General features: G+C 44.8%; 1 protein-coding gene across 1 annotated transcript in view; it reads right to left on the bottom strand.

Annotated features, from left to right (window-relative positions):
* The window catches only part of Nup210l (nucleoporin 210 like), an 89,346-nt gene extending 66,886 nt beyond the window's left edge, over positions 1–22,460 (bottom strand). Inside the window, exons 1-8 of the mRNA XM_051198925.1 lie at positions 22,231–22,460; positions 20,777–20,913; positions 12,967–13,098; positions 12,019–12,112; positions 10,720–10,870; positions 5,948–6,080; positions 4,078–4,236; positions 1,559–1,627 (exon numbers count right to left, since the gene is read on the bottom strand). Coding sequence (XP_051054882.1) covers positions 1,559–1,627; positions 4,078–4,236; positions 5,948–6,080; positions 10,720–10,870; positions 12,019–12,112; positions 12,967–13,098; positions 20,777–20,913; positions 22,231–22,421 — 1,066 coding nt within the window. The 5' untranslated portion in view covers positions 22,422–22,460. The remainder of the gene's footprint in view (positions 1–1,558; positions 1,628–4,077; positions 4,237–5,947; positions 6,081–10,719; positions 10,871–12,018; positions 12,113–12,966; positions 13,099–20,776; positions 20,914–22,230) is intronic.
* Positions 22,461–24,735: the final 2,275 nt, after the last annotated feature.

The following is a 24,735-nucleotide window of genomic DNA, read 5'->3' as shown; positions in this document are numbered from 1 at the left end:
TGGGGGTTTCAAATGCTAGAGGCATTACAGCCTGTATTGACCTCTAACCAGCTCTGGGGTTCTAACACCCTCTTATGGCCTCCAAAGACACCAGGCACACACGTGGTGCACAAACAAAGAAACACACATACTACAAAGTAAAATAAATATTTTTAAGGGTTAAAAAAAATAATTAAGATTGCTTGCATGAGCATGGGCACAGGGCTCCTCATCAGCGCAAGGGCAGCCTAGTAGGGTTAGGGCACCGAGGGATGTGACCAAAACCATTAGCTGGCTGTGGCTCCTCTGGGAGGACTGGGGTCTTGTGTGAACCTTCCCCTCCCCCAATGTAATATTGATGAAGACTGCCATTTCGGGGATTTGGAATTCACAAAGTGGTCCAGGCGGAACTCACATTGTTAATTATCCTGCCTCAGTCTTCCAAGTACTGGGATAATAGGTGTGTACCACCATGCTCAACTCCACAATCTATTTTAAGGTGTTTCACTTTTTTGAGACAGGGTTTCTCTGTGTAGCCCTGGCCATCCTGAAACTTAGTCTGTAGACCAGGCTGGTCAGGAACTCAGAGATCCACCCGCTTCTGCTTCCCAAGTGCTGGGATTAAAAGCATGTGCCATCACTTCCTGGCTATGTTTCACTCTTATAAAGAACATTCAGTCAAGGCACATCATGTAGCCAGGCAGTGGCGGCACCCGCCTTTAATTCCAGCACTTAGGAGGCAAAGGCAGGAGGACCTCTGTCAGTTTGAGGCCAGCCTGGTCTACAGAGTGAGTTCCAGGACAGCCAGAGCTGTTAAACAGAGAAAAAAGAAAAAAAAGAAACAAAACACACATTATGTGTCTTGTTACTTTCCTACTGTTGTGATAGACACGGTGACCAAGTGTAGTGGTTTGAATGAGATGCCCCCTCAATGACTTCAAAGCATTTCTTGGTTCCATCACTGGCTGCTTGGGAAGGACTACTAGGTGTGTAGCCTCACTTGGAGGAAGTGTGTTGCTGTGGGCCGGCTTAAGGTTTCCAAAGCCCCCACCTTCTCCAGTTTGCTCTGTTTCCTGCCTGTGGGTACAGATGTGAGTGCTCAGCGGCTGCTCCGCACCTGCCAGGTGCCATGCTCCCTGCCATGAACAAGACTGAGTTCTCTCCCTCTGCAATGTAAGCCCCAAATAAACCCTTCCTTCTGTAAGCTGCCTTGGTCCTGGTGTCTTATCACAACAACAGAGAAGTAATACATCAAAGCCAGGTGTGGTGGTGATCGACTTTAATCCCAGCACGGCAGGCAGACCTCTGTGAGTTCGAGGCCAACCTGGTCTACAGAGTGAGTTCCAGGACAGCCAGGGCTACACAGAGAGATCTTGTCTTGAAAAACAAAACAAAACAAAAATGAAAGAAGGAAAGAAAAAAAGCGAATCCAAGTCAGCTTGGATGCAAAGTCTCAAGATGAAGTCTGAGACTGTGGCAGGCATTTTATGTTTAATGTATTCATTTTAGCGAATTCACTTACGTTTAATGCATTTATTTAAATTATTCAACTCTGTGTAAACCATTATCTAAAAATTACCTAAATATCCAGGCTCTACGACATATATGGTGGAGTTTGGGAGTCCAGACACAGAGCGCATATGGACATCTTCATTTTTGCTTAAGGAAGTTATCTGTCCCAGTGTTGGCTACAAAAAGGAAGATGAACCACTGAAGAAAAAAATTAATGTACATACACACAAGCTTGTCTTTCATTTTCTTTGGAAAGCCAAAACCTAAATATGAGCACTTCTGAGAAGACCCTGAGGAAGGCCCAACCAGACAGCGCTACCAGTACCATGTAGTTGCTGCCAAGTCTGAAGACCTAAGTTTGATCCCCAGGATCCACATGGTAGGAGGAGAAAACTGATTCCCACAGGTTGTCACCTGATTCCACACATGCATACACACACATAAATAAACAGAATATGTAAAATCAATAACATGAGAAGTAAAAACTATAAAGGACTGATTCAACTTAGTTGTCGGGTGCTCACACAGACCCTGCACTGTGTTCTCTACACTGAGGAAAGAGTCTGTCTTTTAGGTATATTTACATTGGTTTAGTGACAGGCCTGTAATTCCAGCATTCAGGGGTGAAGGCAAGAGGATCTTAAGCTCTTGGCCAGCCTGGACTACTCAGTGAGTTCTAGGCCAGCTCTGGCTACACAGCAAGGCACTGTTTCAAAACAAACAAACAAAAGACTATTAAGCAAACAAAAATCAAAAAGGAAATCACTTATGTACCCACCCAAGTGATATACAAATACACATATTATCTATGTATACATACATGTATATATGTGTTTGGCATACTAATTGGTAATTATTTTTACCTTTTCACTTTAGCAAATCTAAAGACTGCATAAACAACTGTCCAGTCTTGGCTGGTTTTGATCTGTACTTGAATATAATAGTCATAAAACATAAGCATTAAAGTGAAACGCAGGAATATAACTTTCCCTGCATTTTACAGGTGATGAAACATCAGACTGCCTTCCACACGAAGTCCTCCTTCCTGTTGCAAAAATAACCTACAGAGCCATCTCCTCCACTTATTTCCTATCAGCAAATTTGCTACTCTCTGTTCCCCTACTGTTCTAACTTCCTCCTTTTTAACTTACAGTCATTTGCAAGTTTCTCTTATCTTAAGTTCTCTTGGGCTGCAGATGTAGAACAGCTGTTGAACAGCTTACCCAGCTAGATGAATCTCTGGGGTCCATTCCCAGGACCACATAAACCGGAAGGGGTGGAACACACCTGCAGCCGCATCACCTGGGAGATGAGAGGCTCAAAAGCTTCTGGTTATCATCTGCTACACCACGAGTTTGAGGCCAGCCTGGGCTACATGAGACCTGTCTCTTCCTGTCTTTTTGTAATTTCTACCTATTTTCTTTCCTTCTTTTCAAAACTGAGCTATTTACTGAAAATGTGATCCAGACTTCCTGCTACTACTATCTTTTAGATTTCTTTTCTTTTTTTAACATTATTTTAATTTGATGTGTATGGCTGCCTTCATGTACAGTATGTGTGTGCATGCCTGAGGAGGCTGGAAGAGATTGTCAGATCCCCTGAAACTGAAGTTACAGCCACCATGTGGATACTGGAGTCAAACCTGGGCCCTCTGGAAAAGCAGCCAGTGCTCTTAACCACTGAGGCACCCCTCTAGTTCCAGGTTTTGTTTGTTTATTTATTTACTTGGCAGTCTTGCTATATAGTAGCCCAGGCTGGCTGAATGAATACCAGTCTTGCTGTCTTGGCTTCAAAGATGCCAGGATTACAGATGTTTAGCACCACACCCCACTCAGTCTTTCAAGCCTTTCTGGATTGGCATACAAAAAAACAAAACAAAACAAAACAAAAACATCTTATAATTCTGCTAGGGAACCAGGGACACACCTGCTGCGCAGATGGTGCCCAGTAAGTAAACATTCAGGGACTTCTGTAGGTCTGACATCCTAGACACCTTACAATGACTACAAGCTGGGTGTGGTGACATATAAATATAATTCTAATATTAGCAATATTAGAAAGTGAAACCACCTCTCAAAAAAGGAAATTGTCTGTGTGTATGTGTGAAAGAGAGAGAGATGAGCGAGAGAGTGTGTGAGTATGTGTGCAGGTATCCTCAGAGACTAGAAGAGGGCATGTGCCCTGGAGGTGGAGTTATAGGTGTTTGTGAGCCACCTGATATGGGTGCTAAACTCAGGTCCTCTGCAGGAGCAGCAAGTGCTATTAGCTGCTAAGCCATCTCTCCAGCTCTATAACCATATTTATTTATTTACTGGATGTGCTTTGGTGTTTTGCCTGCATGCATGTCTGTGTAAGGGTGTTGGATTCCCTGGAATTGGAGTCACAGACAGTTGTCAGCTGTCACATGGGTGCTGGAATTGAACCCAGGTCTTCTGAAAAGGCAGCAAGAGCTCTTAACTGCTCATCCATCTCTCCAGTAACCCTCCCCTCCCCATAATCGCTCTCAATAAGGTATCTTACCAAGAGCCATGCCTAGTATGCTCAGAGAGGTTTAGATTGGCCACTAAGACTTGAAAAAAAGGATACTTTTGTGGACAAAGGCGAGGCTGGTTTGGCCCAGTTGGAGAGCAGTCACCGTGGCAGTTTCCTCATCCAGCAGAGCCACTTTCTCAGGAGGAAGCCCATTATTTGCACTTCTGTGGTCTTGCAACTCCAATGTGTAATGTTCCAGGGGAAATTTCACCTCTGTGAGACACATCAGACAAGTACATGTAACAGTCCAGGACAGTGGTGTCCCAGTGTGAGGAAGGCGGGGCACTGACCTCAAAGCAACAGTAGGATATGCTTCCAATCCCTTTCCCACAGTGAATCTGCACAGCCACTGGAGGAAGGGATGCTGTGATCTAACTACTGACTCACACACTTGAATACTAGTGGGTCACTGAATGTGCTGCCCCACCCCTGTAATCCCAGCACCTAGAAGGCAGAGGCAGGAAGGTCGGGAGTCCCAGGCCAGCCTCAGTTACCTGGGGAGTTTGAGGTCAGCCTGAGTTTAGCTGAGATACTGCCTCAAACAATAACAACAGCTGGGCATGGTGATGCACGCCTTTTATCCAACTATACAGAAGGCAGAGGCAGGCAGATCTCTGTGAGTTCAGGACCAGTCTGGTCTTCATAGTGAGTTCTAGGACAGCCAGAGTTGTGTAAAGAGACTCTACCTCAAAAAGGGACACAAATAATGCAACATTGGGGCTGAAGAAATGGCTCAGTGGTTCAAGTGTGCACTCTTTTTCCAGAGGATGAGGGTTCAGTGCACAGCATCCACCAGGTGGCTCACAACCACCTGTAACTCCAGCTCCAGGGGACCTATTGCTCTCTCCCTTCAGGACTCGGCATGCACCTGCACTCACACAGACACTTAACCACGCACAGATACACATAAATGAGATTGAAATAAATCTTCGTAACAATAGCAACAGCAAAACAAACTAACCTGGTGAACTGGGAAGATCACCACTAAGCATGGAGTTCACATAACTACTAATTCAATGGACTGAGCTTATGGAGAAACAACCCTTGCAGAACACCACAATAGCCATTCAAACTCCTTACCCCTATCAGCTGGTAGTTCTGGGCTCTTATCTTAACAGTGGATGCAAATGCAGAAGCTAAGTTGTGGTAATGTATTGGTTATGATCTAATAAAGCAACTGGAGATCAAAATGCAAAGCCAGCCACAGCCATACAGCCAGGCAGTGGTGACACACACCTTTAATCCCAGCAGCCACACTAGCTAGCCATAGAGGCCAGGCAGTGATGGTACACACCCTTTATCCTAGGACTGCAGAGACAGAGGCAGACAGCCTCTATTCAAGGCCACACTGAGCTACACGAAATTGATCCAGTCTAAAAGAGAAACAGCTCACACAAAGGTGATCTCGGCACATGTGATCACATGCCTTGGACCCCAGCACTAGGGAAGTGGAGGCAGGAGTGATATGGCTGGGCGGAGAGAGGAACATAAGGCAGGAGGAGGCAGGAGCTCAGGAGTGCAGTCAGAGGCTTGATGGAAAGCTGTGCAGTTTGCATTTGCCTCTGAGGGTTCACAGCAACAGGATCGGATCGCCCCTTCAGTCTGAGAGTCCCGTACAGGTAAAGGTCTCTCCAGTGTCTGGCTGCTCTGCTTCTCTTCTCTGATCTCTCAGCTTTCACTCCCTAATATCTGACTCTGGGTTTTTACTATAAAGACCAATTAGCACTGGGCTTCACTGTGACATCAACTAAGCTAAATAGGTCAATAAGATCTTCAAAACACACAAGCTTCAGGTACTTAGAAGTATTTTATCACAAAATCTGACACACAAAGAAGTGGGTTTGTTGTGGTGTGTGTACTGCCCCCTTCAGTCCCACCAGAAAGGGAGAGGCCTGAGTCCTAGGAAAAAACGTTGCCGCCTTACCTGTCATTCTTCCCTGAGCCATTTTTGCAACCTGGTATTTAATATAGGCTCCTACTAAGAGATATGTATCATGGGATGGTATAAGAAATATGTTCTCCAGAACGAGCAGACGGATCAAGGCTGCCGGCACTTTCTAAAAGAAGGAAAAAAATTCCCATAGGCAAAAGTCATTGAAGCCCCCATCCTTGTTCAAAGCTTTATTTTCAATGAGCTGGAAAAGTAGTGTTTCCATTTGTTTCTTTGATCTTGTGCGTGTGGGAATGTGGCTGTCACAGGGCATGAATGGAGGTCAGAGGCAGAATCCAGTTCTTTCTCCTTCTGCCACGTGGGTCCCCGGGATCAAACCCAGGTTGTTAGGCTTGGCAGCCAAGTGCCCTTACCCACTGAGAAACCTCATCAGCCCATTTTTTTATATATATATAAGTTTAAAAGATAGGGCTGGAGAGATGGCTCAAAGGTTGAGAGCACTGGCTGCCTCTCCAGAGGTCCTGAGTTCAATTCCCAGCAACCACATGGTGGCTCACAACCACCTGTCATGAGATCTGGTGCCCTCTTCTGGCCTGCAGGAATACTTGAAGGCAGAGTGTTATATACATAATAAATAAATCTTTTAAAAATATATTTAAAGAGCAAAAAAAAAATCCTAATAATCACAAATCATTTAAGGTTAACCTGAAAATGGCCATGAAATCAACTAACTGAGATGCAGTGTTAATCAAGAGCTCCCCAGCTGCCCCTATCTGTCTCCAGGTCTCTCCCCCCCCCCTCCTTCCCATCTCTCCCTGTAGCTGATAGGCTCTGTTGTGCAGGTTAGAGCAAAAGGGTGGCAGGTGCTAAAGCAAGTGCAACATTCCCCACCCCCTTTCTTAAAGAGTTTAAGATTTATTTCAGTCAAACAGTGGTACACACACTTGTAATCCCAGCACTCAAGGGTCAGAGGCAGGTGGATCTTTGAGTTCAAGGCTAGCCTGATCTACAGAAAGAGCTCCAGGGCAGCCAGGGCTTCACAGAGAAAAACCGTCTGGAGGGGAGTAATATTTTAATTGTGCATGGTTATTTTACCTGTGTGTCTGTCTGTGAACCATGTGTGCCTGGTACCTTTGGAGGCCAAATGAGAGGATGTTGGATCCCCTGAGAATGAGATTGCAGACAGTTGTGAACTGCCATGTAAGCACTGGGAATTGAACCTGGGTCCTTTGGAAGAGCAGCTACTGCTCTGAACTGCTGAGCCATCTCAGCCCCTATTCTTATTAAAACTAATCCAGCATCAGTTTATTGGGATGTTTTATAGGATGACCACGCAGCTGTTCTTTGGTCATGTAAATTAAATGGTTATCAAAGTTAAATGTATCAAATAGATTCCTCAATGCATTATGTTAGTTATAATTTATAAGTGCATTACAACAGGAAGCTGGGTATAATGCTACAAGTCTGTAATTCAACCATTTAAAAGGCTGAGACAGGAGGATCAGAAGTTTGAGGCCAGCTTGGGCTACAAAGAGGGACCCTACCTTTAAAAAAAACAAAATAGAACCAGAGCTGGGGAGATGGCTGAGTCAGTACAGTCCTTGCAGAAAAGCATGAGGGACTGAAGGCATGGTACTGAATTTGTAATGCCAGCTCAAGGGAGTGAAGACAGGTGGATCCCCAGTACAACCTAATCAGTGAGCCTCAGGACCCACTGAGAGATTCTGACTCAAACAAGGAGAGTGGTTCCTGAAGGGCATCCAAGGTTGACCTCTGGTCTTCACAAACACAGGGCAAACACATCAAAGGGAAACTTCCACTAAATAATAAACAAATTAAATAAACAGAGTTGAGGGTAAATAGCTTAGTAGTAGAGTACATGCATGCAATCCCAGTACTAGAGTGTGACCGAGCCAGAAGGATCACTGTAAATCTGAGACCAGTCTGGGCTACAAAGCAAATTCCAGGCTAGTCCGGACTACAAAGTAAGATCCTGTTTCTAAAACCTAAGGACATGGTGGCACATGCCTTAATCCCTGTATTTGTGAGGCAGAGGCATGAGAATCTCTGTGAGTTCAAGGCCAGTCTGGTCTACACAGTGAGTCCAGGACGGCCAGAGCTACAGTGAGAGACTCTGTCTCAAACAAAACAAAACAAAACTACCCTAAAAACGGGGGGTGGGGAAGTGGTGGGGGGTGGCTAGTTGATAGCTCAGTTGTTCCCTGCTTGTTATGCAAACAGGAGGATCTGAGTTCAATCCCCAGTACCCATGTGAAAGAGCTGGACACAGAGGAATGAACTGTGAGTGAGTTGGGGAGGTAGAGATGGGAAAATTTCTGGGCCTTGTTGGGCCTAGCCAGTCTAGCCAACTCAGTGAGCTCTAGTCTCAGTGGGAGAGACCCTGTCTCAAAAAATAAGGTGGAGAAATGATTGAGGAAAGATACCCTAACATCGACCTCTGTCAACACACACACACACACATCAAATCAATCCATCAATATTTGGCCAAATATAAGTACACTGCAACAAAACTGTGGATACAGATGTGGTTTGCTGAAGCCATCAGCTGGCCCAGTGAGTAAAGGCTCCTGAATCAAGCCTGGGGACCTAAGTTTGATCCCTTCAACCCACATAAGGTGGACAGAGGAGGCAGACTCCAAAACACTGACCTCTGACCCTCACACAAATGCTACCAATAAACACCTTTTAAAACTTTTAAAATCTTTAAAACTCAGACAGTGGTGGTGCATGCCTTTAGTCCCAGCACTCGGGAGGCAGAGGTAGGTGGATTGATGTGAGATCCAGGCCAGGCTGGTCTACAGATGGAGTTCCAGGAAAGCTGAGGCCACACAGAGAAACCCTGGTGGGGGTGGAGAGTAAAATGCTTAAACAGAAATTTAACAGAAAACAAAGTTAAAGGCAAGTCACTAATTAGTGCCAGCAAATCAAAAGCAGACAAGACAGGCCAGGACTGGGCTCTTGAAAATTGTGCACGCCGAGGGTGGTGCAAGCCCTGCTCACACTTCCACATCTCACTTCACCAAAAAAGATAAAGTTCTGCACGGCAATTTATGCAAGACAGAGCATCTAGGTTTCTTTTGTGGTTTTTGTTTTGGATGGGCTCTCATATGTAATCCAGCCTTCAAACTCACTAGATTTCTAACTCATCTGGATTTCTAAGATGGACCCAAGGTTAACCATGGTCAGAGGAGATGGCTTGGTCAGTGAAGGGCTGCTACATGTACAAGCATGAGGACCTAAATTTGACCCCCAGCATCTACAGTGGCATGTTCCTGTAATCCCAGCACGGGGGAGGTGGAGAGGAGACAGGAGAGTCCCTGGAACTCACCAGCTAGCGTAAATGCTAAACAGGGAGCCCCAGGTTCAGTGAGAGACTCTGTCTCAAAGCATAAGGTGGAGTGCTGTTTTACTGTCTCCCTCTCAGCCATGAGTAAGCAGCTTTGTCTAGTTGAGGAGTATTAGCTTAAAATGTGTTACAATGATTTATGTTGTAGAATATCTATTTAATGGTATTCTACATTATAATGTTGCATTTGTTTAACTCTGTAAAGCTGGTTACTTGGTCTGTCTAAGCACCTGATTAGTCTAATAAAGAGCTGACCAGCCATTAGTAAGGCAGGAGAAAGGATGGGGGGACTGGCATGCAGAGAGAATAAATAGTAGGAAAAATCTAGGTTCAAAAGAAGAACAGGAACCACTGGATAAGAAGGGAAGAAAGAGATATAAAGAAAGGTAAAAAGCCCACAGGCAAAAGGTAGATGGGATAATCTAATAAAAGCTGGCTAGAAATAAGCCAAGCTAAAGCTGGGGGTTCATAAGGAAGAATAAGTCTCCATGTATTTATTAGGGAGCTGGGTGGCAGGCCCCAAAGTGTAAAAACAAAAACAACTACATTCTCCAATGCTGCATTCTCCCTGTGTTATGGTGTCCTGCCTCATCACAGGCTACAGAAATGAAGTCAGCTGACTGGAGATTGAAACCAATTAAACAGTGCTCAAAAATAAATGTTTCCTCAACTAAAAATAAAAGGTGGCTGGGTTGATGTCCAGGGTTGAAGAGAACTAGTTGTTCATGCAGGGGACCTGGGTTCAATTCCCAGAATCCACTGTACTCCAGTTCCTGGGCATCTGATGCCCTCTTCCAGCTCCCTCTTTCGCCTCCAAGAGCACCAGCACACGTGTGATGTACAACACACATTCGGACAAACACTCATACACCTACAATAATTGTTTTTAATTTAAATAAAAGCTTTGGAGTGCGCATGGTAGTACACACCTTTAATCCCAGTACTCAGGAGGCAAAAGCTGCAGGATCTCTGTAAGTTTGAGGCCAGCCTAGTGTACATAGTGAGCTTTAGGCCAGCCAAGACAACATAGAGAGACCCTATCTTAAAAAAAAAAAAAAAAAAAAAAAAAAAAAAAAGCATCTCGCCTTGAAATCACAAAAGAACTAGCTACTAAAATGCAGTTGGGTATTTTTCGGGGAGTGTCAGTTCATGGGCTAGCTCAATGGTGGAAGGCATGGGTTTGATTCTCAGCATCAGAAGTTCACTGTGTAGTCCAGGCTATCCTGGAACTCACTCTGTAGATCAGGCTGGCCTCAAACTCAGAGATCCCCCAGCCTCCCTCTCCTGAGTGCTGGGATTAAAGGAGTGTGACACCACCTCAGGCTTGAAATGGTTTTTTCAACTAAATGATCCACTATTTGCCCAGATAGAGGCTTCGACTGTATTCCCCATGGGCAAGACTTCAGAGAGCTGTTTCTAGCAAGACTGTTTTGTTTACCTTGTAGAACGGCTCATAGATTCGGACTTTTACAACAGCAGCTCCAGTTCTCATCCCAGACACCAAGATCACATCTCCTTGTAGCTCCTCTTTCTCCATCTCAGCTATATAGTCAGGAGGAGAGTACTCCGCCTCCGAGAATTTCAGGATCCTAGACACAAAGTAAGATTTGTCTCTAGCAGGAGTGACAGTCTCTCTAAAGCCTGTCTGGGAGAATGCTGTGAAATACCTTGGCTTGCTTGGGGGTTTTTTGAAACTGTATCTTATGTAACCCAGGCTGGCCCCTAACTTGAATTTCCTATGTAGCAGAAGCTCAACCTGAACTTTCTTTCTTTCTTTCTTTCTTTCTTTCTTTCTTTCTCTATGTAACCACCCTGGCTGTCCTAGAACTAGCTCTGTTGACCAGGCGGGCCTTGAACTCAGATATCCACCTGCCTCTGCTTCTGGGAGTACTGGGATTAAAGGTGTGTACACCACCCAGTTTACTCTGAACTTCTAATCCCCCTGCTTCAGCACTCCACCCCTAGTTCTGTGCCACTGGGTTTGAGAGTTTTTTTGTTTTTGTTTTTTATTGTTGTTTTGTTTTTCGAAGGGTTGCTCTGTATTGCATGCGCCCAGCTCTGGTTTGAGTTTTTTCACATCTGATTTCCAGAAGGGATAGCCTATGGCTCAGACTGCTATAGGACTCCAACTGAAGCTCTTGTGATCTGTCCTTTGGTACTGAAAACAGAATCCTTTGTTGTTAATTTTTTTCAAAGATGGGCCCACTGTCTAGCCCTGATTGGTCTGGAACTCACTATGTAAACCAAGTTAGTTTCAAACTCACAAAGATAAGCTTGCCTCTGACTCCTGAATGCTAGGATGAAAGGTGCTTGCCCAACATGCCTGGCTAATTATTGCACTCAATTTCAGCATGTGCAGATAGTCAGAGCTTCATGAAAGCTTGACTTTCATGAAGGTTCCCATACTTATCCCCTTTGTCTTTATACCAAAGATATTTGCCCTAGTGAATGTTATCTACTTACAGACAAGGGGCTGGAGAGATAGCTCACTGGTTAAGAGTACTGGCTGCTCTTCCAGAGGACCTGGGTTCAATTCCCAATACTCACATGGCAGCTAAGAACTGTCTATAACTCCAACATCTGACACCATCATACAGACATACATGTAGGCAAAACACCAACACACTTAAAAAAAAAACAAACAAAAGAAACACAGATGGCTGCTGCCCAGTGTGTCACACAGAGACACGGCTCCTGCAGACCTAGGTGGTTTATGTTGGGCTTCGTTCAGCGTTACCTAATTTTGCTCGTCAGTTCTTCTCTTGCCGACTCGTTATCCTGGGCAATGCTCCACTCAAACACCATGCCTGCCAAAGTACTAAATGTATTTCCTGTAGAGCAAGGCAAAAGCAGGAGAGACCTAATCACATATTCCAAAACATTCAAGTGTCTTCAATGAGAAAGAGACTAACTAGAAAATCCCTTAGGTTTTTTTTTTTTTTTTTTTTTTTCTGTAACAAAGCTTTTATTAGTCGATTGAAACACACACATGAGAAAGATCCTGACAAGACAATGTGAGTGCTGTTCCCAACAGGCTGTCCTTACATATTTATTTGCGTTTTTCAAGACAGGGTTTCTCTGTGCAGCCCTGGTTGTTCTGGAATTCACTCTGTAGATCAGGCTGGCCTTGCACTCACAGAGATCAGCCTGCCTCTGCCTCTCAAGTGCTGGGATCAAAGGTTGGTAGAAGGAAAGAAATGACTTCCACAAATTGTAGGATGACATAGACATGTACTGTAAGATACATAGGTGCTACCCCATATACTAATTTCTTTTTTTTAATTATTTCATGTGTATTGGTGTTTTTGCCTGCATGTATACCTACGTGAGGGTGCTGGAAGTCACAGACAGTTGTGAGCTGCCATGTGGAAGCTGGGAACTGAACCCAGGTCCTCGGGAAGAGCAGCAAGTGCTCTTAACCACTGAGCCATCTCCTCAGCCCCGACTAATTTCTTTTAAAGTCCAGAAATAACAAGAAATAACAGCAGTAGTATTTTGCAGGGAGGGAGCTAATACGCTGAACCACGTTCTGCACTGCCGCCCCTCCTGCATGTGAGGCCCACATGAGGCTCCCAGGGCATCCCCAATCTGCCGCCATCACACCGTTACTGTCTCTGAGTGCAACATGAAGGGGCGCTGCTCTGTGTTATGTGCACTTTCCCTCAGACTGTCTGTAGTCCCTTACCTTTAGCATCCAGGGCCCTCACCATCAGTTCCAGGGGTGCATCATCCACATACAGCTCCCGGGTTCGAGATACAATTTCAATGCTGTCTATCACATCGACCTTGACATCACAGCGCAGTTCATGGTCGGTCACTGCAAGGGAGCCAAATGCTGACTACTTAACTAACTTGTCACCAATCTATTAAATGTCTCAAATACTTAGAATTTAAAGGTTATAGAAAGGCCAGCAGCCAGAACTATGTAGAGAGACTCTCTCAAAAAGACAAAAAAGAAATCTGTTTCATGACAGGGCTCAGTGGGTAAATGTCCTGCCAAGCCTGAGGATGAGAGAACAGACTTTTTTAATTTTAAATTTTATTTTATGTGTGCAGGTGTTTGCCTGCATGTATGTCTATGTACTGTGTTCATGCAGTGCCCCAGGAGTCCAGAAGGCAGCAGTGGATCCCTGGAACTGCAGTTGCAGGTGAGCCACCATGTGGGTGCAGAGTTCTCTGGAAGAGCTGCCAGTGCACTTAACTTGTTTCTCAAGGTCAGAGCCGGGCATTGGTGGTGCCTGCCTTTAGTCCCAGCACTCGGGAGGCAGAGACAGGCAGATCCCTGTGAGTTCGAGGCCAGCCTGGTCTACAAGAGCTAGTTCCAGGACAGTCTCCAAAGCTACACAGAGAAACCCTGTCTCAAGCAGCTTTACGAGTTGGTTCCAGGTCTGGAGAGTTGCCCTGTCACTAAGAGCTGTGTGTCAGACCCATCCTCGATTCCTTGCAGAATTATATGCCAAGTTCCTAACAAATCCAAGAAGACCTGAAAGATACGCTGATTGCAGTGACAAACACTTATAACCCTGGCATCTTAGAGAATGAGGTAGGAAGACAACTACGGCTCGGTCAGCCAGCCTGGGCTGGTGTATAATAAGTTTCTGTCACAGAAAATAAAACCCAGAGCCGTGTGTCACCCCAGAGGGACTGCTTTATTCCTTGTCTTTTTAAGTGGCAATTTTTAAAAAAATCTTTTATAAAATGAAGATAATAGGTTTTTTTTAAAGTTGTTTATTTAGAAAAGTAAAATTGTGGTACTGTATTGAAACTGTATTAATGAGCCTCTAACCTGTATGTTGAGGTCAGAGGACAACATGAGAGAGTAAGTTCTTTCCATCCCACTTATGAATGCCAGAGATCGAACTCATGCTGTCAGGGTTAGTGAGTAGCAAGCACCTCTACCCACTCAGCCATCTGACTGGCCCTCTAGAGTTTTTGTTTGTTTGCCCCCCCCCAATCTCTGAACTCAGATTTTTGATCTGTTTTTAGTAGTTTCATTTTCTTAAGACAGGGTCTCACTGTACAGCCCTGGCTGGCTGGGAATTCAAAGACGTGTGTGTGTGTGTGTGTGTGTGTGTGTGTGTGTGTGTGTGTGTGTGTTGTTTAGGTTTTCAAGACAGACTTCACTATGGAGTCCAGGGTGGCTTCCATTTACAGTCTTCCTGCTTCCCCTCCTGGGTGCTGGGTTACAGGCCTGTTATGCCATGTCTGGTAACAGGTCTTTATTCCAGAAAACTCTATCCTTTTCACAAGAGACATTAAGAACTGAACACAACTGTAACTCTAGCACCCAGGGGACTAGAAGCAGCTGGACCTCAAGTTAGAGGACACCCTAAGTTAGACAAACACACTACATCCCAGGCCACCCTGGAAACAAAAAATAAGACCCCAGTGCAGAAAAACAAATTGAATTAATCACCTTGAAACTACTTTAAAATGTTTTATGTGTTTGGGTGTTTTTCCCTGTATACACACACGTCTGTGCACCATGTGTATGCAGTACCCTCAGAGGCCAGGAAGGGACAAAGATCCCCTGGGACTGGAGTTACAGAAGGTTTTGAACTGCCCCGTGGGAGCTATAAACTGAATCCTGGTCCTCTGAAAGAGCAGCCAGTGCTCTGGCCTCTGAATGGCTCTAGCCTCCATTCCAAGGCCCGAAACTCCTTTTTATGTATATTAGGGTTGAACAAGCAAGAGGATACATAAAAGATAATGAAGATCAGACTTTTTTTTAAAAAAAAAATTATTGCTCTCTGAGAGAGAAAGAGAGAGTATGTGTGTGTAAATGTGTGTGGACATGCGTGTCATAGCAGGCATGCGGATGTTTAAAATTTTGTGGCTTGATTCTCTCCTTCCACCTTTCCGTGGATTCCAGAGATCAAAGTTAGGTTACTAGGTGTGGTGACAAATGCCTTTACTTGCTGAGCTGTCTCACCATGATAGATCTGTCTTTCTGAGAGCAAAGTTACATATAAAGAAAGGAGAAAAGTCTAGAATGAGCTCAGATTAGAGTTAAATCTATCACTGAGTTCACATGTATTTTAATACATACACACACACACACACACACACACACACACGTGCAGCTAGGCACATACAGAAATAAATATAGAGATGTGCGTACACACAGGCTGACATGTGCTCATTTCTTTCTTAGCTCTGTCTGCTGAGAGAACATAGAAACTGGGACACTCCCTTAGCAACAAGCACACTAGCATCTAGATCTCGATGTCTAAATATAACTCTAGAGCTGAAAAGCAAGGAAGTACTGTGCTGGGGACATGCTTAGTTGGTAGAGCATTTGACTCCTGGGGCTTGATCCCCAGCACTGCATAAACACAGCATGAGGTGCACACTTGCAATCTGAGGGATGTGGAGGTGGGGGCAAAAAGATCAGAATATCAAGGTCATGCTTAGCTATGTGAATCAGGGGCCAGAAGTGGCTACGTGACCTTATCTTAAGAAAGAAGGGGGAGGGACTGTAGTAGGGACACATTCAAAGGATACAAGAGCCAACCTGCAGGATACCTCAAGTGGAAAATATGAGTTACCACAGTATTCTAGTTTCCTTTCTGTTTGACAAGCACCAAAGCCAAAAGCAATTCAAATGCAGAAAAGACTTCTTTGATTTTATAGACTGCAAACAATCATTGAGAGCCGTTCAAGTAGGAACTAAGTGGGAATTTGAACTTCATGAAAGCATGAAGGAACATTGATTGTCGGTCAACTTGCAGGCTCATATATACAGAGGCCAGGACCATTTGCCCAGAGAATGGGTCACCCTCATACATCCATTAACAACAAAGACAATCCCCCCCATAGACAGGACAGTCTAATCTAGGCAATTCTTCAATTGAGATTACCTTCTTAGGTGACTTGCTTGAGCTGTGTCAAGCTGACAATTAAAGCTAACTAGGACACACAGCATTGGATTATAACCTCTGTCCCCATATAGCTGAGCCCATACTGATATAAATTACTGAGTAAGGTATTCAATGGAAAGGCATCTTTCTTTCACAATACTAATTACTAAATATAGAAGAAATGAGGGTAAGGGGAAGAGGGTAACCATCTAAACATCATAGCAGTGTAAGACTCATGGAGGACAGGTGTGTGGTATACACCTCAAATCTCAGCATGTGGGAGGTAGAAGCAGAGGATTGCTACAAGTTCCAGGTTGGCCTGAGATATACAATTATATAACCTGTTTCAAAAACCAACCAAGGGGGCTGCAGGGGTGCCTCAGCACATAAGAACACTGGCTATTCTTCCAGAGGACGGAGGTTCAACTACAAGCACCCACATGGCAGCTCACAATATCTGTAACTCCAGTTCCAGGGTACCCGACACACACACACACACTCACACACACACACACACACACACACACACACACACACACACACGCAGACCACTAATGCACATAAATAAAAATTTTAAAAAACAATCAAACAAAAAGATCCATCTAGAGCAGTGATTCTCAACCTTCCTAGTGCTGCGACCCTTTAAATACAGTTCCCCAGGTTGTGGTGACCCCCCCCCAACCATAAAACCATTTTTGTCTACTACTTCATAACTGTAATTTTGCTACTGTCTGTTATGAACTGTGTTGTAAGTATTTGTGTTTTCTAATGGTCTTATGAAACTCCTATGAAAGGATCGTTACACTGCCCCCACAGGTTGAGAACTAGTGATCTAGAGAGATGTCTTAGCAATTAAGAGCAGATGCTGTTCTTGCAGAGGATCCAGGTCCAATTTCCAGGGCACACATGGTGGCTCACAGATGTAATTCCAGTTCTAGAGGATCCAATGCCCTCATCTAGCCTTCGTGGACACAAGGCATGAAGTGGTATACGTATATACATGTAGGCAAAACACACATACACATTAGTTATTTTTCTACTGCTATTATGACACCATGACCAAGACAACTTATAAAAGGAAATGTTCACTTGGGCTTACAGTTTCAGAGAGTTAGAGTCTACGATGGGGAGCAAAGGCCTATGGTGGCAGCAACAGCTGAGAGCTCACATCTTGATCCAAAAGTAGAAGGCAGAGAGTCACCTCCTCCAACAAGGCTACACCTCCTAGTCCTTCCCAAATGGTTCCAGCAGCTGGAGGCCAAGGATTCAAACATATGACCCCAGGGATGCCCTTCTCATTCAAAATAACACACATGTAAAAATAATAAAATCTTTCTTTTTAAAAATCCATTAATATGTGTTAACATTAGTGGGTGAAACCTTTAAGGAGGGACGGGATATATCAAAAGATCTCCCCCAAATATTTATTAGCTACTGTGGCACCTAATATATCACCACAGGCTCTTTGACAATTCTCCCTCCAAGGTGGAGTGTACATCTTTCTCCTTTGCCTGTGGCGCTGGACTCCGCGATCACTTTTCATGACTAGCATAAAGGAAGGGAGGAATGGGACCTTCACAGATGACACCATCTGAGACGAGTGTTACTATACTCACTGGCATCACATGCTCTGGTACACAATGCAGAGCAAAGGCTCTTCGCCTCCAAATCCCCCAAAAAACTACAACCCAAACTGTTCAGTTGGAAGCTTCAGCTCACTCCTGCATGGTCCTGGAAGCCCCATTCCTGTCTCTCCAAACCAAGGAAGGCACCAAAGTGCCCAGATCCACAGTCCTGGCACCTTCCTAGTGCAGCTTCCTCCCCTGAAGTTACCAGCCACCCAAGTTCCCACCTAAAGTGCTCCTCTTTTGACCAAACTTGGGCACAAACCCAGCTTGTGGCAGACATATCATCACCCCTAGCCTACAACCTATGTAATCTCCTGACTTTAGTTTGGGCATGTGGCTTCTCTGGCCTCAATCTCTAAGACTAGAGAACCTGCATGAGAGTTGCTTTGCTCAAATAAACCTGTTGTTATACATTTTCAATCTGGCTTGATATGTCTTAATGCATCAGTGGAGAAACCTATTATTGGGGAGCAAAAAACCTATTACAAACCATTAGACAACTCTAAGTTGAGTGACATGTGACCAACACTATTTACTTGTAGTACTAGGGACTGAACTCAGGGCCTTATACATGGTAGGCAAGCTATCTGCCACTAACCTACATTCCTAGCTTTCTCTCTTCCTCCCTCTCCTTCTCTCTCTGGTTTTCAGAGAAAAGATTTCTCTGTGTAGCTTTGGAGCCTGTCCTAGAACTTGCTCTGTAGACCTGGCTGTCCTTGAACTCACAAAAATCCGATGCCTCTGCCTCCTGGGTGCTGGGATTAATGGGTGTGCCACCAATGCCCAGTCCCTAGCTCTCAAGACTGAATAGCCAGTAGTGGCCTTGAATCCATGATCCTTCTAGCCTCCATCTCCAAATGGTTACAAGTCCACACCACTAAATCTTGGCTCCATAACACTTTAAAATGTCAAAAACTCCTGAGATTCTAATTGTGGTGGTGCACTGTTGTATCCTTAGCACCCAGAAAGTGGAGGCAAGAGGATCAGGAATTCAAGGCCAGCTTCAACTACATAGTGAGTTCCAGGACAGCCTGTGCTACATGAGGCCCTGTCTGGGAAGATGGCTTAGTGAGCAAAATGTTTGTTTCACAACCATGAAGACCTGAGTTTGGATTCCAAGAACATACATAAAAGCCATGCCTTTGTGTGTGTGACATACCTTTGCCACCCCAGGGCTAGGTGAGTGAAGACAGGCGATCTTGGGGGCTCATTGGCCAGCCAGCCTACCCAAATGATTGAGTTCCTGACTCAAGGATAGACCTTGCCTCAAGAGTAAGATGAAGAGCAACTGAGAAAGACCCTGGAAGCTGAGCTCTGACCTCCAAATAAACATCATACACACACACACACACACACACACACACACACACTGCCATCTGCAATCTTGGCACTTAAAAGCCTGGAGCAAGAGTATTACCAAGAGTTCAAGGCTATCCTAGACTAAGAGATCCTGTCTCAAAAATAAACAAACAAAACTGAAACAAACAAAAAGAAACCCAGGAGCCAGGAGGCGTTGGCATATACCTTGAATCCCAGCACTCAGGAGGCAGAGGCAGGCAGATCTCAATGAATTCAAGGCCGCCTGGTCTACAAGTGAGTTCTAGGAAAGAAAGGGATATACAGAGAACAAAGAAATAAACAAACCCAGGCAGTGGCATATCTTCAATCCTTGTACTTGAGAGGCAGAGGCAGGAAGATCTCTGGGAGTTTGAGGCCAGCCCGGTTTACATATCAAATTTCAAGCTAGCCAGGGCCACATAGGGCTAGGGTGGTGTCTCAAAACAAAAAACAAAACCATACACCCACAAAAACCACAACTAGGACCTGTGAGATGGCTTAGCAGGTAAAAGCCCTTGCTCCCAAACCTGACAATCTGAGCTCAATCCTGGGGGCCCACAAAACATAACAAATGTTTTTAGGGTTAAGTATAGCACATGTCTTTACTCAGCACCTGGAAGCCAGAGACAGGTGGATCTCTATGAGTTTGGGAGAAACTTGATCTTCATAAGTGAGACCATGTTTCAAAAACAATCAAACACTCAAAAACAAAACAAAAAATAAATAGGATGGCAAAATCACACCATTAAATTTTTAAATCATATTCATTTTGTGTGTGTATGGTGCACACATAACATACACAGGTACACATATCATGGTGCTTATGTGTAGATGTTAATTTCAGTCCCGTGCACCATGAGGAAGGAGAGAGACAAGACTTACGAGTCCCAAAGACTTTAATAAATCACCACATAAGCTGGTCGATGATGGATCATAGCAGCCCTGATCAATCAGCAGGACAAGGACTCGGGAGCCTTGTTCTCCTGACAGTCCCGAGCAGGGACAGAAATAGGGTTTATAAGCAGAAAAACCATAAACATTTGTTGCCAAGTTACAGTTACATTTTTCACCAATCAGGGGTTCAAGATGCGGGACTTTCCCTATGTGTTCCATCATTGTCAACCAACCCAGAATGTCCAACCAATCAGATCCATTTGTTCTTTCTGTTGTTAGAAACAGCCATAATGTTTTAGAGGACTAGGAGCATAATAGACTATTTCTATTGTCTAATGAGGAGGTTGGTCAGCCACTGGAACGTTCCCAGTTCCCCAGGGCTTGGGAATTTGAACTGTGGTTTACCCTACAGGCAAAACAGAGTCAAAATGGTAGTACTAAATCCCTTATATAAGACATCATCTTACTCGTCTTTGCTTCTAACATACCCTTTTCTTGCCAGGTATGGTAATGTACGTCTTTAATCTCAGCACACAGAAGGTGAGTTCAAGGCCAGCCTGGGTTACATAGTGTTTACCAGGGCCAGGCAAACACTGTCTCAGAACTCCAAATAAATGGCTGGACGTGGTAGTGCACACCTTCCATCCTAGCACTCAAGAGGCAGAGGCCAGCTTGCTCTGCATACTGAATTCCAGGTCAGCCAGGGCTATGTAGTGAGACCCTATCTCAAAGAACAACAGCCACAAAAACCAAACAAACAAATCCCATCACATACCTACTTCTCGAGCAAGAATAATGCTGCTGAGGCGGATTGGTTGGGTGGATTCAGCAACAAGAACAGCTCTTTGTGAACAAGAGGTGCCATTTTTATATAAAGGCTCAATGGTAACTGCATCGTGATGAGTGGAATGCCTTCCAAGACAAAATGGTTAAGAGCATGAAATGCTTGGGTCAAGGCAGCATAAGGAAGAAATGTCAGTACTTCTCCCATGTTACACACTACAAAGTATGCCTGATGACACTCCAGAAGAGCAGAACTGTCAGAGGACACAAGAATTAAAACAGAGCACTGATCAGAACCCTTCCCCAGTGATCTCTTGTGCAAAGATCTAAAATGTTATATTCTTCCCAGGATGTTTAAAAGATTACACTGGGCTGTGGTGCACATCTTCAATCTGAGCACTTAGGAGGCAGAGGCAGGCTGATCGCTGTGAGTTTGGGGCCAGCCTTGTCTGCAGAGTGAGTTCCTGGACACCTAGGGCTACACAGAGAAACCCTGTCTCAAAAAAGGAAACAAGACTCACATGGTGGGAAAATAATATCGGGGCTGTGTTTGCAACCCGATAAGGCTTCCTCTTACCTTGAGAAATAATTTCCTGTAAGCCTAGAAATTGCATAGCTATCTAAGATGGAAAAGTTGCCTACTTCCTGACACCCAACAAAAATACAAAACAATCATTTGTATCTTGGCTGGGTGGAAAGCTCTCTCTATAGTGGAACTATCCCTGAATGATGGCCATCACAATGGGTCCCCTCCAAGCCTATGTTCCTTATACTTCTTCATGAAATGGGACTTGAAATTCTTGTACTCTGGGATAAAAAAAACTCACTGCTTCTCACAGATGCAGGGAAGGGGTTAGGGATGTAGTTCCTTAGTAGAGAGCTTGCCTAGCATGCGCAAAGCCATAGTCAAACCCTCAGTTCTGCAAAGATACTGGAAGAGGAACCTGCTTTCATTTAAAACAAATGTTCTGGTATCACTTTAGTTAAGCTACCTTACAATTCAGGTAACCACATGGCCTGCCATTGGGTTCTCTTATAGTCAGAAGATCATTATCCCAGAATTGACTACTTTGTATCTTTACACGTCCATCATCGCATAGGCAGATCTCTAGGCATGATGAATCATGTCTTGTAACTCTATTTGTCGTTGCTGTCAGGGTCTTCTAATGTGGCTCTCACTTCACCTGCTCCTGTTTCCATCATAAATCCCTCAACTTGGGGAAAATGAATGCCGACAGTGTCTGACAGGGCTTGCCTGTACCAACAGTTGTTTGCACTGTCTGTCTCAAGAGGGAAGGCATGAGACTCCCATCCTAGTTAATTTCTTACTTAAAGAGCCTCACGATTTAGGGTATATCCCACCCAGGGATATAATGTTCAGGCACCTCCACACCACATTCCTGTAATCCTTTCCCTCTTTAAGGTGTGAGCTCTAGTGCCCCTCACCAGGTGTAGCAGCCCCGCTGCGCCTCCAGCAAGAAAGGCACCCGGCCTGGCTCGCGGCTGAACGGCAGTAACACTTGTGGCACATTGAGTTTGTTGGCTAAGGTCCCAACTAAAAACAGGAAGAGGTGGTGTGGAGTCAGAAAGAAAAAGAGCCTAAAGTTTTGGGGTCCAGGAACCCTGGAGCCAATCATGGCTACCGCCTTGGTCTCAGGTTCCCACTCAACTACCGGGCTCGCACCAACCCCGACCAATCCGCAGCCACAACGTCAGCGGATGCCTTTCTTGCTAGGAATTGTGGGTACTTTTTAAGTGCGACAAAAGCTAACATGTAAACTTCGGACACTGACCAAAAGACTATTTTACTAAATATTTGATTGGAAACTTTACTAGCAAAGATCCAGATAGAAAGGTTCAGATATCCAAGCAGTGCCTCCCATCTTAGCCTCGCATGTTATTGTTTGGTTCTATTTTAATATTTTTAATAAAACAGGCAAGTCTGGGGTGAAACTCATGACCTGCATGTCCAATGGTCTGGGTTCACTCCCTAATACGAAAGAAAAACAAAAACAAAAACCCAAGTCAGCATTAGTCTTGGGCCACAAATGGAAACAAGTCAGTCTCAAGCATGAAGGGCTGGCCTTAGTCAAGGTATGTTATTTTAACTAGAATCAGATTTATGTCCTGCTTCCAGACCACAGTGCAGGATAATGGACGCTGGCCTCAGATGCAGCTTTGAAAGCCATTTTCTCATGCAACCCGACTCATCAAAATACTGTCTAGGAGCAATTGTTTTCTAGTGAGGTGTGGCGTCACACATCCCAGTAATCAGGAGGCTGAGGCAGGGGGATCAAGAAGCCTACTCTACAAAGCAAACCTTCCCAAAGGAGCAGGGTGGTGGTGTGCTTGTCAAGTGAGCATGAGGACTGGAGTTCCTAGCACCCATATAGAAGCAGGGTACAGCAGGGTGATGGTGGTGGCTCATGCCTTTAATCCCAGCACTCAGGAGGCAGAGGCAAGCGGATTTCTGTGAGTTCAAGGCCAGAATGCTCCGTTACAGAGAAACTGCCTCAAAACACCCCCCCCCCATAAAAACAAAAAGCATGCCTCTCATCCCAGCACACTGGGGAGGTAAAGACAGAAGGGGCTTGAGTGCCAGCCAGTCTAGCTCAATCTGTGAACACTAGGTTCAGTGAGACCCTGCCTCAAGAAATAGTGACAGAGGAACTCATGTGGTATCAGCCCCTGTGGCCCCCATGAAATGCCCTTACACACACACCAGCAAAAACAAATTGCTTTCTCCCAGCATTTACAATGAGAATGTATTCAGGAGTCATTAATAAATCCAGTTATATGGCTGTAATGACATGTGTAGTTAAGTCTGTTAGATTATGTGACCTATCCTCATGTTGCCTTCATTGTACAGGTGATATTAAATAACTTACGTCCAGACATACTTCCACCCTCACTACCTTTAAAAATGGGTGTACGAGTGGGTGTGTTATCACATTGGGTGTGGTGGTCATAAGCTGACCGGGAGTCAATTCTGTTTTCTCTATCTAGATCCTGGGGATCAAACCCAAAAAGTCATTAGGCTCAATCAGTTAATGTCTCTAACCACTGAGCCACCTCCCTGCCCCTCTTTGGTTTGAGGCTGTTCCACTTTGTAGACAGGACTGGTCTGAATCTACCACCCCTGACCTCCCACCCTTGCTGGAATTATGGGAATGAGCCATCATGTCTGGAGTATACAAAAATTTAGGAGCTAATTTTTTTTTTTTTTAAAGGAAATATTTTGAGCCAGATGTAGTGGAACATTCAGAGGTAGATGCAGACAGATTTAGAGTTCCAGCCCAGTCAGGACTACAGAGAAACTCTGCCTTGGAAAACCAAGTAAGTATGTGGAGACTCAACAGATGGCTGTCATCACTTATGCAGGGACCCTCCCTTTTCAGGGCCCCCTCTACAAAAGCAAGTGCTCCCAAGCCCCAAACCACCATAGAGACAGTCTTTTTGTTTTACTTTTCCAGACAGGATTTTTCTGTGTGGCCCTGGCCGTCCAGGAACTTGCCCTGCACACCAGGCTGGCCTTGAACTCAGAGATCTGCCTGCCTCTGCCTCCCTGTGCTGGGATGAAAGGTGTGTGACACCATGTCCACCATTAGAGACAGGGTCTAACCTGTACTTGGAGCTTACTGATTTGGCTAACTGGCTGGCCAGTAAGTTCCAGGATGTTCCTGTCTCTGGACTGGTGATGTGTTATGCTCAGCTGCTTACTATGGTGCTGGAGGCTGAACTCAGGTCATCATGCTTGCTTGGGCAAGTGGTCTACCATGGGTGCCATCTCCCACAACCAAGCCACATTCTGAACCCATTTTCATCTTTGTCTGCTCCCAGTGTATGCTCTATGTTAGGCCCCTCGGCTTTCAAGCACAAACAAAGCCTTCAGTGCAGTCTTTGTGGCCTTGTGGAGAAAGCACACTCGGTTTAAGGAAGTCGGTCGGAAGG

Source organism: Phodopus roborovskii, unplaced genomic scaffold (assembly GCF_943737965.1).
Source record: "Phodopus roborovskii unplaced genomic scaffold, PHOROB, whole genome shotgun sequence".
In the NCBI taxonomy this organism is placed as follows: domain Eukaryota; kingdom Metazoa; phylum Chordata; class Mammalia; order Rodentia; family Cricetidae; genus Phodopus; species Phodopus roborovskii.
This window is presented reverse-complemented; position numbering and strand designations above follow the sequence as displayed.